The 15,435-nt window shown below is 45.3% G+C and overlaps 1 protein-coding gene across 1 annotated transcript in view; it reads right to left on the reverse strand.

Moving 5' to 3' along the window:
• The window catches only part of NID2 (nidogen 2), a 76,473-nt gene that overhangs the window by 22,032 nt on the left and 39,006 nt on the right, over positions 1-15,435 (reverse strand). Inside the window, exons 8-11 of the mRNA XM_061612543.1 lie at positions 12,220-12,450; positions 7,475-7,618; positions 5,084-5,212; positions 906-1,049 (exon numbers count right to left, since the gene is read on the reverse strand). Coding sequence (XP_061468527.1) covers positions 906-1,049; positions 5,084-5,212; positions 7,475-7,618; positions 12,220-12,450 — 648 coding nt within the window. The remainder of the gene's footprint in view (positions 1-905; positions 1,050-5,083; positions 5,213-7,474; positions 7,619-12,219; positions 12,451-15,435) is intronic.

Below are 15,435 nucleotides of genomic sequence, written 5' to 3' on the forward strand. Positions count from 1 at the left end.
GTAAAAGCCAGAGTTTCAAATCAGGAAGTCTCCAGTTGAATACACATGGCATGAGATTGCTTGTTTGAGGAAAGCAACAGGAGATGCATCCCTCCAGGGTATCTAACATCAGAAGCAGAGGAAAAAGAAAAGATCTTAAGCCCCTCAAACCTTCAGCACTGAGGGAAACCCTAAGCCCTGCTCTGCTATGCACAGGCCCTTGCTCAAAATGTTCTTGTGGGCCAAAGGTGCTTCGGGAACTGGCTCAACGTTCCAAACAGAAAGAAAACAGCAATAATGGGCTATCCTGCAAAGACTGTGTTAACTGATGAGCTTTTAACTGATTAATCAGTCGGATTACTAAGTGCATCTTTGCAAAGGAGAAGCCCTCTTTAGGATAATCTTTTACAGTTGTTACTGTGGGTGGAAGAGAGAGGCATGAGGCATCAGCAGAAAGCATTCCTTCCAGGAGGAAGGGTGGGATATATAATTAATTGATTAATTGATTAACTAACTAACTAATTAATTAATCAATTAATTAAAAATAGATTTCTAGAAAAAGGAGGGCATTTTGACCACCTCCAAGTAATTTTCTGATTTTCTAATAATTTGAGGTAGAAGCTCATGTTTCAAGGATGATTGCGCTTCGCTTTACGGCACTTTGCTAATGCGGCGGTCTCAGTTAGACGCAATTCGACTAAAGCCCCACTCATACAGAGCTTGTTCCGCTTTTACAGTGGTTTTCGGGCATCGCATGCCATTCTATTCAATGAGTTCCACTTTTCAGCAGTTTTCGCTTTTCAGCGCGGGTCCAGAACGTAACCTGGTGTATCAGTGGGCCCTACAGTATTTGCAAAGCTGGCCTGAGAGGTTCAGCATCCCTATGCCAGGCCAAGGGGCCAAGGGCAACCTCCTCTTCCACTTACCTGTGCAGTTGTGCCCATTGCCTGCGTAGCCAGTGAGGCACGCACAGCTGAACGAACTGCCTCCGTCGTACTCGCATTGTGCCCGATCCGGTGAAGCACAGGTGTGAGTCCCATCGGCACAGGGGTTCGATGGCATGGCAATGACTGAAAATAGACAAGAAAGAGAAATGGTGTCCATTGCTGCATCACAACCTCCCTCAAGGAAAGAGGGTGGAAGGCCTAGTAGGAAGGTACTTCAATCTGTTACCAGACATTAAATGGACAGATAATTTGGACACATAATGAGTAGACCTGATTCACTAGAAAAGACAATAATGCTGGGAAAAACAGAAGGGAGTAGAAAAAGAGGAAGGCCAAACAAGATGGATTGATTCCATCAAGCAAGCCACAGACCTGAACTTACAATATCTGAACAGGGTGGCTGATAACAGATGCTATTGGAGGTCGCTGATTCATAGGGTCGCCAAAAGTCATAATCGACTTGAAGCCACATAACAACAATCACTAGAAGCTAAAATGATGAAACTGAGGTTATCATACTTTGGACACATAATGAGAAGACATGATTCACTAGAAAAGACAATAATGCTTGGAAAAACAGAAGGGAGTAGAAAAAGAGGAAGACCAAATAAGAGATGGATTGATTCCATAAAGGAAGCCACAGACCTGAACTTACAAGATCTGAACAGGGTGGTCCATGACAGATGCTCTTGAAGGTCGCTGATTCAAAGGGTCGTCATAAGTCGTAATCGACTTGAAGGCATATAACAACAACAAATGGGCACTCTTCAGCAAGAGTTAGGCTCCAATTGCACACCAAGAGGAATCTGTTGCTTCCTCTACTTTTTTTTAAAATCCATCCTAACCCATTGACAGCAATGAGATAGGGCACTGCGACCACAAGCTGACAGTCCATCAATCTCAACCAGAGCTGGTTAAAAAAACCCAAACCCAACTTTGGCTGGACTGTGCTCCACATGGGTAAAGCTTTTGCAAAAAGGTACATTGGAAATGGGGCTATTGTGGGAGGCACATTTCAATCTTCCTGGTCACCCGTCTGAACTGTTTCCACAGGAAGGATTTTAAAGGTCAACAGGAAGAGAAGGGTTCCAAACAAGAACATTCAGCAGAACATTCTAACACAGCCTTCCCCAACCTGGTGCCCCCCAGCTTCTTTGGACTACAACCGCCATGCTGGCTGGGGCTGATGGGAGTTCTGGTCTGAAATATCTGGGGGGAGGGCATTAGTTTGGGGAAGGCTGTTGTAAAATTTCTCAGGAGTTAAGTTGAGGATGTCACATGTGGGTACTCATCGCAAAACACAGAAAACTGGCACTGTGCGTTGAATTCGGCATCCATTTTGCTTTTTTAAAGTTGCATTTCTAGTCCTTAAGGACAAAAGCGTGTGGGTAATATCCACTAAAACCTTGTTTTCCAGTCTCACACACTTTCCTCTGCAACCAGATGTAGTTGCAAATGAAGCGTTAATTAATACCATGCCGGAAAAGCCCCAAGGCCAAATTTCCTACTGACATCAGCACAAGTCTGGGGGAAAAAAGAAGTTTCAGAGATTGTGGTATGTGTTATGCATGCTGGGGCTGCGATTCCCAAGACTTTTTTGTGTTTTTTTTTCTTTTTTTAAAAAAGTTTAATAGGGAGACCAAGTTAGAAATGATGAGGCCTGTGTGTGAACCACAATTAATAACACAGAAATTCCACAAAAGCTGCAGAATTTAGCTTCTTGAAAAACTCATAAAATCATAGAATAGTAGAGTTGGAAGGAGCTTCTAAGATCATCAAGTCCAACCCCCTGCTCAATGCTGGAATCCAAATCAAAGCATTCCCGACAGATGGCTGTCCAGCTGCCTCTTGAAGGCCTCCAATGTCGGAGAGCCCACTACCTCTCTAGGTAACTGGTTCCATTGTCATATGGCTCTAACAGTTAGGAAGTTTTTCCTGATGTTCAGCTGAAATCTGGCTCCTTTTAACTTGAGCCCATTATTCCGTGTCCTGCACTCTGGGATGATCAAGAAGAGATCCTGGCCCTCCTCTGTGTGACAACCTTTCATGTACTTGAAGAGTGCTATCATATCTCTCCTCAATATTCTCCAGGCTAAACATGCCCAGTTCTTTCAGTCTCTCCTCAGCTCTCATTAGGAAAAAAGAGTATGGCACTAGTCCTTATGATATCATTGAAAGGACATAGGCTCCTGTTGGGAGGAAGGGAGGGATATACATCTAATAAATAAATAATAAAAATAAATGTTGAAGTTTAGAAACTGGGGTGGGGGGAGCAGGCTGAGTAAGCTCTCCAGTGGTCCACGGCAGAACTTTATTGCCCCAAATAGCTATTTGCCCCTCCGCATCACTAGTCAAAACTACAAAACAGATAAAAAGAGCAAAATACTGAAACATAAGCTATGCAAACCTGTTCAATCTGCATAATATATGCAGATTTCAGAATCCAGCTTTTCTCCATGCAGAAGTATTTTTTAAATTTATTTATGTTCATACAGAATATACCCAGCACTGGGATTCTCTTGTGAACAGAAGAAGTAACTGGAGCAGAAAATCTGACATTTACAGAAATGTCACACAATATCCTGTACCATTTCAGGTGGGGGCGGGGGGAGAAGGCACTTTTGAGCATTCCCTACATGCAGAAAAATAGCATATCAGGAACCTTTTAATCTACCATGCGATGTTGTTGAACCTATAAATCAGCCCTGTTATTTCCAGTGGCGTTTGAGCAAGATTAGCCAACATGGTACCTTCCAGGTGTTGTTGGACTCCAGTTCCCATCTGCCCCAGCCAGCATGGCGAATGGTTAGGGATGATGGCAGGTGGAGTCCGCAACATCTGGAATTCAAAGCATCTGCTGTCCCTGGGATGGAGTAACACAGTCCACCCTGCCACCCTGAACAAGCAGCATGAGGGTGCTTTCAGAGATGGGTAGCAATTTTATTTCATTTCATTTGCAGGTACACTCTAACGGGCTAACAGAGGAAATTCCATCCCAAAAATGAAAGTAATGGGAGGGAAAACCTAGGTAACAAGAGAAATGCAGAGGAGCATTTCATTTCCAAGACAAAACAAAGCACACGCACATTGCACAAATACACTGTGGCACTCCCTAAGCAAGGCCCACCAGCACCGCAGCAGACAGAAGCCAAGTGACCTGCATGCGAGTGGCCATTAAGTCCGAGGTCATAGGAGGACTCCAGCTGGGCTGGACCTGCGATGGAAATCTGAAACGGCAGCCCCCTGCACACTAATTTGTGAATCTTGTAAATATACATGATTGCTTTCAACTGCTTTTTAGATGTTCTAAAAGTTTTGAAGTGTTTTTAGATGGTTTTTAAGTTGTTTTGATCTGTTTCCGGTTGGCTTTTAAATTGTTTTGAAATGCTGTAAATATGCATTTATTTTAAAGCGCCTTGTATTTATCTTTTTGATGTTGCTAACCCGGGGCTCCATTTGGACCAAGGCTGGGGTAGAAACTTAATAAATAAAAATAATTTGCATGGGACAGAATCCATCGGGAAGTTTGCCCACGCAAGCCTGACCGAAATGATTTCCCCATAGCTCAGTGGTAGAGCGCAAGGTCTGCATGCAGAAGGTCCCAGATTGCAGGAGATGAGGGAAAACCCTGCTCAGCTTGAGACACCAGAGAGCTGCTGCCAGTCAGAGTCGACAATACTGCATCAGATGGACAAACAGTCTCAGCTGGTATAAGGCAGCATTCTAGGTCTCCCTCTACTGACCTTTCACGGCAACCTTCACCTCTGAAGGAGGATCTCTGCTGACTGAGAAGGCCAATCATGGAGAATAAGGCGATCAGTGGCTACTAACCCTGATGGATGCGTTCTACTTCCTCTGTCAGAGGCAGGACACTTCCAAATACCAGTTGCTGGAAACTGCAGGAAGGGAGAGTTGCTGTTGCACTCAGGTCCTGCTTGCAGGCTTCCTAAAGGGGCATCTGGTTGGCCAATCTGAGAATAGGATGCTGGACTAGATGGGCTCCCTTTGGCCTACTCTTCTGAAGTCCTCACTTCTTACTGCTCTTCTCTCCTGAGGTGCTCACTACAGCTTAGTCCTTACTCGAATTCTGCACAAGTTTTGAAGGTGAGTTTCCCTGGGCAAGAACACATCTTCCTCAAAAGGGGCTAGCCTCTTACCTACACAAGTGGTCCGGTCATCTGCCAGCTGGTATCCGCTGGGACACTCGCACCTGTAGCTGCCTGGAGTGTTGACGCAGACTGACTCCTGGCTGCATCTGTTCAGGCCCTCGCCACATTCGTTGACATCTAAGGAGGGGGAACAAGATTAACGGGGCAAATCAATGCTTGTGACAGGCTTGAAGGAGAAAACTGTTTGCATTAATATTTCCAGGGAGTTCAGGCACATTTGACATTATCAGCTACGGAGCTGTCAACTCCCCAAACCCCCACACATACACCTCCCCATGGCTCGTTCCGGCCAGGACATTCAAGCCCCTTCCAGCTACATAAACACAACCAGAGCCAAATGGTTCCAGATGTTTTCAAGGGGGAACAGAGTTGCATGGTTTAACCTTTTAAATGTGCTAAAAGCACACAGATCAGCTTTGAATAACACTAGCTGCAGGGGCAAAAATGTCCATCCTTGTGCCCCTTGTCCCTGTATAGTAACACAGCTCTGGGCACAAACATTCCACTGGTAAATTCAGCCTACCCCCCATCAGAGATCTCTCTCTCTCGGGCAAAGCAGCTGGGTGCCTTTTGCAAGCTCTCCTTCACCACTGGCTGAGGCATGACAATGTCACAGAATGTTCACAAATGTTCTAATTGGGCGATGGTGAAGAACTCAGACTGTGCATACAAAATTAAGAATGCTGGCAATCAGCGCAACTCCCGTGAGGGAAAAGAAGGGCCAGTTTGACTGAGGGAAAAGTCTCTTGCACAGGATGTCACTGGAAAGGCTGTGCACTGCAGCCATGTGGGTGCACATGCGTAGTGGGGTGCCCCTAGGCATACAATGGTGGGCATTCTACTGGCCTAGTAAGCTTATATTTCTGGGCACCCTGGGGTTGTTTGTCACACATGAGGCTTCAAGGGGATTCTTGCTTCAATTGGTTTCTAACAATAATGTAATGCCTGTATTGGTCAAAATGTTCACTGGCATTACAAATGTGCCTCCTAGCAAAAACAGGAATCAGAATTCCAAAGAAAAATGGCACAAGCGAGTCTTGACAGTGATTTCAACTTTGTATATGAAGACATGCTTTGAATGTGGCTGTCAAGCTGGAATCCACAGAAGCCCCACACAGAGAGCTGCAATGCCATAAACCACACTTGGGCCCACCATGGGACTGAGGCAGCTTGCGTTGCAAACCTCTGTGAGCATTACTAGGCCACATAATTTCTTACCAGCCCCACATTAGCCACTTGTGGCACTCTGATTACCTGAAAGAAACACAAGTGCTGTTCTAATGTACATAACCTTTCTTTCCTGGTCGCCTGGAAGCAATTCTTAGCTCACCACAGGTGACCAGGTGAATGACTCCTTACAAGGTTAGGCTGAGGTCACTGTTAGAAAAATGGCTGCCTGCTGCTGCCCCAGAGTGGAGAAACCACAGATTATGAGTTCTCCCCCCACCCTTCCTGCACCTATGATATGGTACTACTTCAATTGAAGCCAACAGGGCCTGAAATATGACTTTTGTATTAATGTGAGCAAGAACATTGGGGCAAAACTTTCACACTCTGACATGAGTCAGGAAGGGGGTGGCAATATGGCGTAGCAAGGAGACTAGAGCACTGGAATAGGGCCTGGGAGTCCAGGGTTCAAATCCCCACTCAGCCACGAAGCTCACAAGGTGAGCTTGGGCCAGTCACTGTCTCACAGCCTAACCTACCTCATAGGGTTGTTGTGAAGACAAAGTGGGAAGAGGGTGAGCCCAGAGACACCACCTTGAGCTCCTTGGAGGAAAAAGTGGGATATAAAGGTAATAATAATAATAGTGTTATGGGCATGGGGGTGGGGATGGATGATTCCTGTGGGTCCCCTTTCCAGCCTCTGATTTGGAATCCTGTGCCTTGGAATGCGGAACTCTCTGCTGGTCAAATGAGCCTTTTGTTAACCAAATAGATTGGCCAGGTAAGATAATGGGCCGGTCAGTTGCCTAGCAACGGTGAATGGGCCAGGGAGATCCTTTTGTCATTGAAACTCTTCAGGAGAGCCTCCTTCCCCCCCCTCCTGGAGTCCAGGAGAGTTTTGTGTTTTTAGTGTGGCTAGAGAATTGCTGGGAACTGCAAGGCAGGCAGAGAGAGAGACTGGCTCTCTGCACTATGGCCTTTGGGGTGCCTCCTGCAACCCAGATGGAAAAGCTGGTTATTAGACTGCTGATGCCTTGAACCCCTCCATTCTTGAGCTCAGGTTGGAATGTGTGAAAATAAATAAACCATATTTCATAAAAACACCGCAGTCTCCGCTGAACTTCTTCCCAAAGAAAACCAAACCCTGGATGAGCGCAGGGACCCCGAAATCTCACCGCTCGGAGATTGGGGGAGGCGCGCAACAATACTCACCCACGCATTCCTTGCCATCGCCCTGGTAACCGGCAGAGCACTCGCAGCTGTAATCCAGACCAGAGCCCGGCTGGCATCGTGCTGTCGTGTCGCACGTGTGGGTGCTGTCATAGCAGGGGTTCACTGTGATTGCCCCGGAATCATCTGGGCAGGCAAGGAAAGCAGAAAGGTTTAGAACAGGAGAAGCAGGCAAGCCCTGGGGTCTAGTCGAATAAAATGTTTGATTTTATTTTTATAAGCCGACCTGAGTGCCCTATTATAGGGTAGAAGGGCGGGATAGAAATATTCTAAATAACTAAATTAAATAAAATTGTCTCCCAACCTCTGTATTTTTTATGGTGGTGGTGGGGAGAGATAGGATGGATGAGTGCCTGGTTTCCTTACCACATTTATATCAACTCCATCCTCCAAGGAGCTCCAGACATGAGGTTAGCTCACTTTATCCTCACAACAGAAGGTAGGCTAGGATAAATGATTATTTATCTATCCATATGGTGACTACAGTTCACAGCTGGCTACAGTATGCCTCTGAAGAGCAGTTGATGGGGAGCACGGTTGGGGAGAGTGCAGTTGCATTAAGGTCTTGCTCGGGGAGGATTCCTGTTGGGGGCACCTAGTTGGCCACTGTGAGAACAGGATGCTGAAGTGAATGGTCCCCCTTTTGGCCCGGTCTGGCAGCCAGCCTACTATTTTTACTTTAGTTCTCCAATTTGGCTGCTGCTGTTTTGTCTTCCTACGCTGCCACCATCCCTCCTCCCAGCCTAAACAGCAGAGACCAGGAGGGCCCTATTGACTAATACCCAAACAGGGTCACCAGCAGCCATCGGATACAGCTGAAGCCTGGGAGACAGAGGCCCGGTTCTCACTGAGATGGTAAGCCTGTGTCTGAGATACATCATTTCAGACTGCAAATATATACTTACATTAATTGGTTGCTCCTCCATTTTTAAAAAAATTATATATCCCTGTCTCTAGAAATCTAGCATGTCAAGGTTTCTAGAGGCGGGGCTTCTTTTTTGGTACAGAGGAGTAACTCAGATACTAGAGCAGCCCTGAAGAGACCAGTTTACCATCTCAGGGAGAACTAGGCCAGAGTGTTGAACTGGGATATGGAGAACTGGATTGCCTGTTGCTGCTTTCTCTCAGACTCTGAATTCCACCTTTCAATCGTGGCTAGAACTGTACACAGAATTCCAAGGGTGGCTATAGAATGTTCACAAATGTGTTAACTCCCAAGAGAGAAGGGAGGCCTTGTTAAAACTGGAGGCATTCAAGAGGCAGCTGGACAGCCATCTGTGGGGAATGCTTTGGTTTGGATTCCTGCATTGAGCAGGGGGGTGGACTTGATGGCCTTATAGGCCCCTTCCAACTCTACTATTCTATGATTCTAGGAAAACCTTGCAGGCAGGATTCCAGCCAGCGTGCAACAATAAGTACACATCCAATGTTATTAAAGCAGTCAATGATTATTGCGTCTTCTCCCGAAGACTTTCCAAGTTGCTCGTGTTCCCCTCTCTGTGGCCAAGTTGACCGATTGTCCTTCAAATAATCTCTCCAGGTCCTGCAGTTGTAAAAACAGATTTGTCCTCCTTTGGGTATTTTTACAACAGGTTATAAACTGCTTGGATTACTAACTCGAGATCTGGAACTCATTTGCGCACTTAGGGAGGAGGAAAAACAACAAATTGTATCTTTTGTTGTCAGAGAAGAAGCCACGAGCGACAGACCACCCCGGCTCTCTCTGCGAGCTCCCTTAGCTCTCACCCCACAAACGTCAAAACCACTTTATCACTGCCACGGAGGAAGACGGAGCCTCATTAACCTTCCTTGATTGCTCCACCACAAAGCAATTTTCACAGGTTGTGTTTTGCAAACCCAGGAGATGAAGAAAGAGGGTGAAAACGCCAGTCCACAAAACCACCAGGCTTATCAACTTTTTACCCATCCAAAAATCATTCCTACAATGTTTTCTGTGACCGACTGCCAACAAAAACAAGGCTTGGGGCACGGCACAACTGAAAGGACACCAACACTATCGAGAAGGAAAATCCGGCTTCAGAAGCTCCTTGTTCCTCGGGACACTGACTGATAGTTCCCATTTTGTTTCACTGTTGCTAAAATGCAGGAATTGAGTCCTCCCAAGTGAGAGAGAGGACTCATTCACTCCCCGGTTCTTCCTTTCATTGCTCAGCTATGTGCCAAGCAAAATTACATGGTAGAGTCCTTCCTGGAGTGATTGTACCACTTCACAACACAGGCAGAGGGTTGCATATTTGAGTGCTCCCTGCATATTTGAGTGCTCTCTGGGTACGGAAAAGCAGCACATCTGGGGGAAAGGGTCTAGCCTAGCTAAGTCTCTTTTTTCCAATTACACTACAAGCTTTTTCAACTGCATTACACAAAAGTGCAGAAACTTGTATAGAAAGAGAGTGTGTGTGTGAGAGAGGGGGGGGGTACGTGCGTGTGTATGTGTACGGTTCAGCATCTCAACCATCTCAGGTTTCCTTCCCTTTTATTTTGAAAAGGGTAAGTTTCTGGCAAGCAGAATGCCCAGATTCCTTTGCAGGAACTGGCAAAAAGTGCCAGACTCAATGAAACGCTGCAGTAACATCTAGCTCAATAACATTAACAGTGTTACGTGTCTTCAATTTTTTTATTGCAGTACCGAAAATAGACACTGCGCTAACAGCGTAGCATAACAAAAAGACAGGTCCCTGCCCCAAAGAACTTACAAATGTATGAAGCTGCCTTATACAAGGGTCAGAAATTTGGTCCAAGGAGCCCAGCCTTTCCTAGGGATGCTACCTGAGACCTTTTTATAATAATAATAATAATAAAATTCTATTTTTAGGCCGCCTATCTGGCTGAGTGAACAGCCACTCTAGGCGGCGTACATAATTAATTTTAAAATACAGTGATAAAATACACATATAAATACAATTATAAATACAATTATAACATATTCAGTTTACCCCCATCTGTACACTATAAAACTAAAATTAACTAGGGGTTCTATATGCCCGCTGAAATAGCCATGTTTTTAGTCCTTTACGGAAACCTACCAAGGAAGGGACATGGCGTAGATCGTATGGCAGAGAGTTCCAGAGGGTGGGGGCCACAACCGAGAATGCCCTCTCTCTGGTCCGCACCGGTCTAGCTGTTTTAACTGGTGGGACCGAGAGAAGGTCTTGGGAGGCTGATCTCGTCAGGCGGCATACTTAAGAACATAAGAACATAAGAAGAGCCTGCTGGATCAGGCCAGTGGCCCATCTAGTCCAGCATCCTGTTCTCACAGTGGCCAACCAGGTGCCTGGGGGAAGCCTTGGTGATGCTGGAGGCGCTCCTTTAGATACACTGGACCGAAACCGTATAGGGCTTTAAAGGTTAGTACCAACACCTTGAATTGGGTTCGGTAAACAACTGGTAACCAGTGTAGATCTTCAAGTACCGGGGTGATGTGATCCCGCCGGCGGCTATTCGTAATAAAACGTGCCGCACACCCCCCACAGATGGTGGGGACTGAACTTGGGGAGATGCTGCATGGAAGGGATGCTGCCGTAGGGCGTTACCTGCCTTGGCATGGGGTTGGATTAGATGGCGTTTGAGGTCCTTTCAAGCTAGGGATGGAAGGATCTTCAATTCTGTTCCTCATTTTCCCAATCTTAAATTCTGTTCTCCACATTTCTGCAGGAATCTGCAGATTTCTGGTAATCCTCATGAAAATTCTTCACTGTTTTAGTGTGAATGTCTCCTAACAAACACATTTTTGTCTGCAGTTTTGCCTCATGTACACATTTTTGCAATGCAATTTCCCCTAATAAAATGCATTTTGTTATGCTATTTTCACTAACGTGCATTGTTACACACACTTTCTTACATGCATTTTTGTAAACATTGCTCAGTTGGAGAACTGGACTGCAAAAATCAGAGAAGGGTGACTTTTGAAAGACGGCTGTGTTTCACTCTGCATATCATTTCGGAAAGTGTGGATTTGGTAGGTTCACCATTAAAATGTGCTGGCCGGGGCTGATGAGAGTTGTAGTAAAAACATCTGGAGGGTACCACGTTGGTGAAGGCATCGACAATACTCTCCTTTGCAACTCCCAGAGTGGTTTACCCATTAATTCTTCTCCCCATGGAACGCTGGGAATTATAGCTCTGTAGGGAAATTGGGATCTCCTAACTCCTCTCATTACCCTTTAACAAACTACAGTTCCCAGAATTCTCTGGGGTAAGCCACGACTGTTTAAAGTGGCAGGATACTGCTTTAAATGCATAGCACAGATGTAGCCTGAATAGATTCCATTATATGGCTGTTCATGTATGACAACTTTACTGCACCTCCTCTCTCCATCCTGGAATCTGGCACGCTACGTTTCCCAAGATAGTGGCAAAGTGGCAGGATGTATATCGATAAGACCTGGGAGAACCAAAAGACACAGGGATGAGGTGAGGACATCAATCCTAAGAGAATTGGGACGAGGGGGTCTCTCCTTGCTCAGAACTTAGAAGAGCCTGGCTTTTGGATCAGACCAGAGGCCCCATCTAGTCCAGCATCCTGTTCTCACAGCAGCCAACCAGAGGCTGATGGGAAGCCCCCAACATGAGTGCAGCGGCACGCTCCCCACTTGCGACTCCTGGTATACACAGGCATACCGCCTCCAGGGCTGAAGGTAGAACGTAGCCATCGTGGCTACTAGCCACTGATAATCTTAGCCTCGAAACTCCTTTAAAAGCCAACTCACCTCCTAGCGGTCCAATCTGGTTGGTGACGGCGTAGCGAAGCACCTTCTCCTCCTCGTTATGCAAAGCAAAGATCCGGTCCACCGTCAGCTGCTGAGTGGCAGGAAACAGCCTGCGGTGGCGAGCATGCGGGCACTCTTGATAGGTTATATTCTGGCGCAGCTGATAGGAGAAGGCTTGGTTGATGCTTCCAGAAGCAAGGGAATATTCCCTATAGGAAGTGGACGCCACAACTGTGAGAGACAGAGAAAAAAGTGTGCAGGCCTGTCTTAGAACATCATTGCATCAGTTACTGATTTTGCTAAAAGATTTTGCTAAAATTACTGTTCTGTCCAAAACTCCTTCTGATTTTACAGTACTGTTTTCGTTTGTTCCTTTTAAATTAGTCAATTTATTTTTAGCTAAGAAATTCTGGCTTTGGGAGCGGGGCATCTCTGTCCATAGATACTTTTTAAATTTAGCGACTCCTCCCCCTTTGATTATTAAACGGCCAAGAACTTCGCTAAGTTCCTATGATCAACAACCACCTCTAAGAGAATTACGTCAGGACTATGCTGTCCCTTTAGCATTATCTAGCCCAGATGACCCTAGGGATTCCTTAATGAATTGTTGTGATCATAGGATATTGACGCCTTCTGCTAATATATCCTTGCCTATTATTAAGAATTCTAATCGCATGGAGCCTGTTGATCATCCTCTTATATTACAAAAGCCCCAGGTTGAAGAGTTAATGATTAAATTTCCTAGTTTCTCTGATATAGCCCAACAAGATATCATTGATGACCTACATAGTCTCCTTAGACTGCTGCAGAATCATAGGTTGCCACAGAATAAGGAAAGTTCTAACCATCATTTAGCAGCTGAAACTGCCTGCAGTTTCTTAGAACAAACTGCTGTGACGGATTCAGCACTCTCTGCCCCCTTTGGGAATCTATCTCAGACAGACTCCCCTAAATACAGACCCCCATTAGAATCTGATGTTGCCACCTCTTTGAATTCTATCGCAATTGATATTGAAGAATCGAGGCGGGTACCTATCGAAGGCCTTTGATAGCAACCCTATTCCTACGATATTAGGTAGAAGGAAGTACAACCAATTAACACCATATGTTCGTTCCAAAGAAGGCATAGTACATCGCCATCTACTTGCCCCTGTACAATTAACTCAAAAAGAGGGACAGACTCCTGCCTTAAACAACTTTTTCGGATCCCAAATCGCACTCCTTAATGCAAGATCTGTAAATAAGAAATCAGTGATTATCCAAGACCTCATTGTGGACGAACAAGTAGATGTATTATGTATTACTGAAACCTGGTTAGACGAAGCCGGCGGAGTTAATTTGACTAGTCTTTGCCCGCCTGGCTTCATGGTTATACATCAACCTAGACTTGGCGATCCTGGAGGCGGGGTGGCAATAGTATATAGAGAGACTATCTCCCTAACTAGGATCCCCCTTTCATCTCCTCCTGGATTCGAAGTCCTTAGTCTAAAATCTGGCAACCAGGATAATTTGGTAATTTTATTGACCTACCGTTCTCCATGCTGCCCCACGTCCACATTGCAGGATCTATCGAATTCGATCCTGGAATTAATGTTGATGTCCCCCAAACTGTTAGTATTGGGTGACTTCAACATTCATGCTAATTCTTCTTTATATGGTGCGGCTCGAGAGTTTATGACGACTATGTCGACCTTAGGACTTCTTCAACTAATTAAGGAACCTACACATAGAGCTGGAAACACTCTTGATCTTGTTTTTTACACAGGATCAGATGAAGAGATCTTAGCAGTCTCTGACTTATCTATTCGTCCATTACCATGGACGGATCATTATTTAACTAAATTTAAAATTCCACCACTATTTACCCTTTCTACAGGAAAGAATCCCATTAAAATGATTCGTCCAAAAAGATTATTAAATCCAACAACTTTTTTATCTACTGCTGAAAAACTCCTAGTTCCTCGACCTAATGAGTCTATTGTTGATCTAGTAGATTTCTGGAATAATACAATGTCCAGAACTATAGATATTATTGCTCCGTTACGCCCTCTCACACACTCTCGATCTAAAGTTGCCCCATGGTTCTCTAAGGAGTTGGTTGATATGAAATGGACCTATAGGGGCTTAGAACGCCGTTGGCTGAAGACACGGAGCCCCTGCGACCATCTTCAGGCAAAAATTTTCTGAAACACTATATGTCATCTAGAATTACAGCTCAAAGAACCTTTTTCTCGGCCACCATTGCATCTGCTGATGGCCGACCAAAAGAACTCTTCCGGGTGGTTAAGAATTTACTTAACCAAGACCAGCATAAGCCGAATCCTGATCATTCTGCTTCTCGTTGCCAAGAACTAGCCACGTACTTTAGTACTAAAATTGCTCAGATCCGTTTCGACCTTGACACTAAGAATATTATAATTTCCAACCCCCTCCCTGCCACTCATGTCTGCGTTGCCACCTTAGACTCTTTTCAGATCGTACATCCAGCAGATATAAATAACCTTTTGGAAGGGATGAGACCTACCACTTGTCTACTTGACCCTTGCCCTTCCTGGATTATAAAACAGTCCAGAAAGGGACTCGCAATTTGGATCAGTGAGTTGATTAATGCCTCCCTCCAGCAAGGTCACCTTCCAGGAAGCTTAAAAGAAGCAATTGTTATTCCATTATTAAAAAAGCCTTCCTTGAACCCTTCCTGTTTAGACAGTTTTTGTCCTGTTTCTAACTTACCTTTTTTAAGTAAAATCATTGAGAGAGTTGTAGCCGCGCAACTCCAGAGTTTTCTGGAGCTGACGGATTACTTTGACTCATCTCAATCTGGTTTTAGGCCAGGTCATGGAACTGAGACTGTATTGGTGGCCTTAGTAGACGATCTTCGGAGAGAGTTAGACAAGGGGAATGTGTCCTTACTAGTTCTCCTCGATCTTTCTGCAGCGTTCGACACGATCGACCATAAAATCCTCCTAGACCGCCTCTTCGAGATGGGCTTGCGAGGCACTGTTTTTCAGTGGCTCCGCTCGTTCTTGGAGGGCAGATCACAGAGAGTATTGCTTGGGAATTTTAGTTCTGATCCCTGGCCGTTATCATGTGGAGTTCCACAAGGCTCGGTGCTTTCACCGATGCTATTCAACATTTACATGAAACCGCTAGGAGAGATCATCCGGAGGTTTGGAATTCGATTTCACCAATATGCTGATGATACCCAGCTTTATTTTT

The sequence above is a fragment of the Rhineura floridana genome, chromosome 2 (assembly GCF_030035675.1).
Source record: "Rhineura floridana isolate rRhiFlo1 chromosome 2, rRhiFlo1.hap2, whole genome shotgun sequence".
Classification (NCBI taxonomy): Eukaryota; Metazoa; Chordata; class Lepidosauria; order Squamata; family Rhineuridae; genus Rhineura; species Rhineura floridana.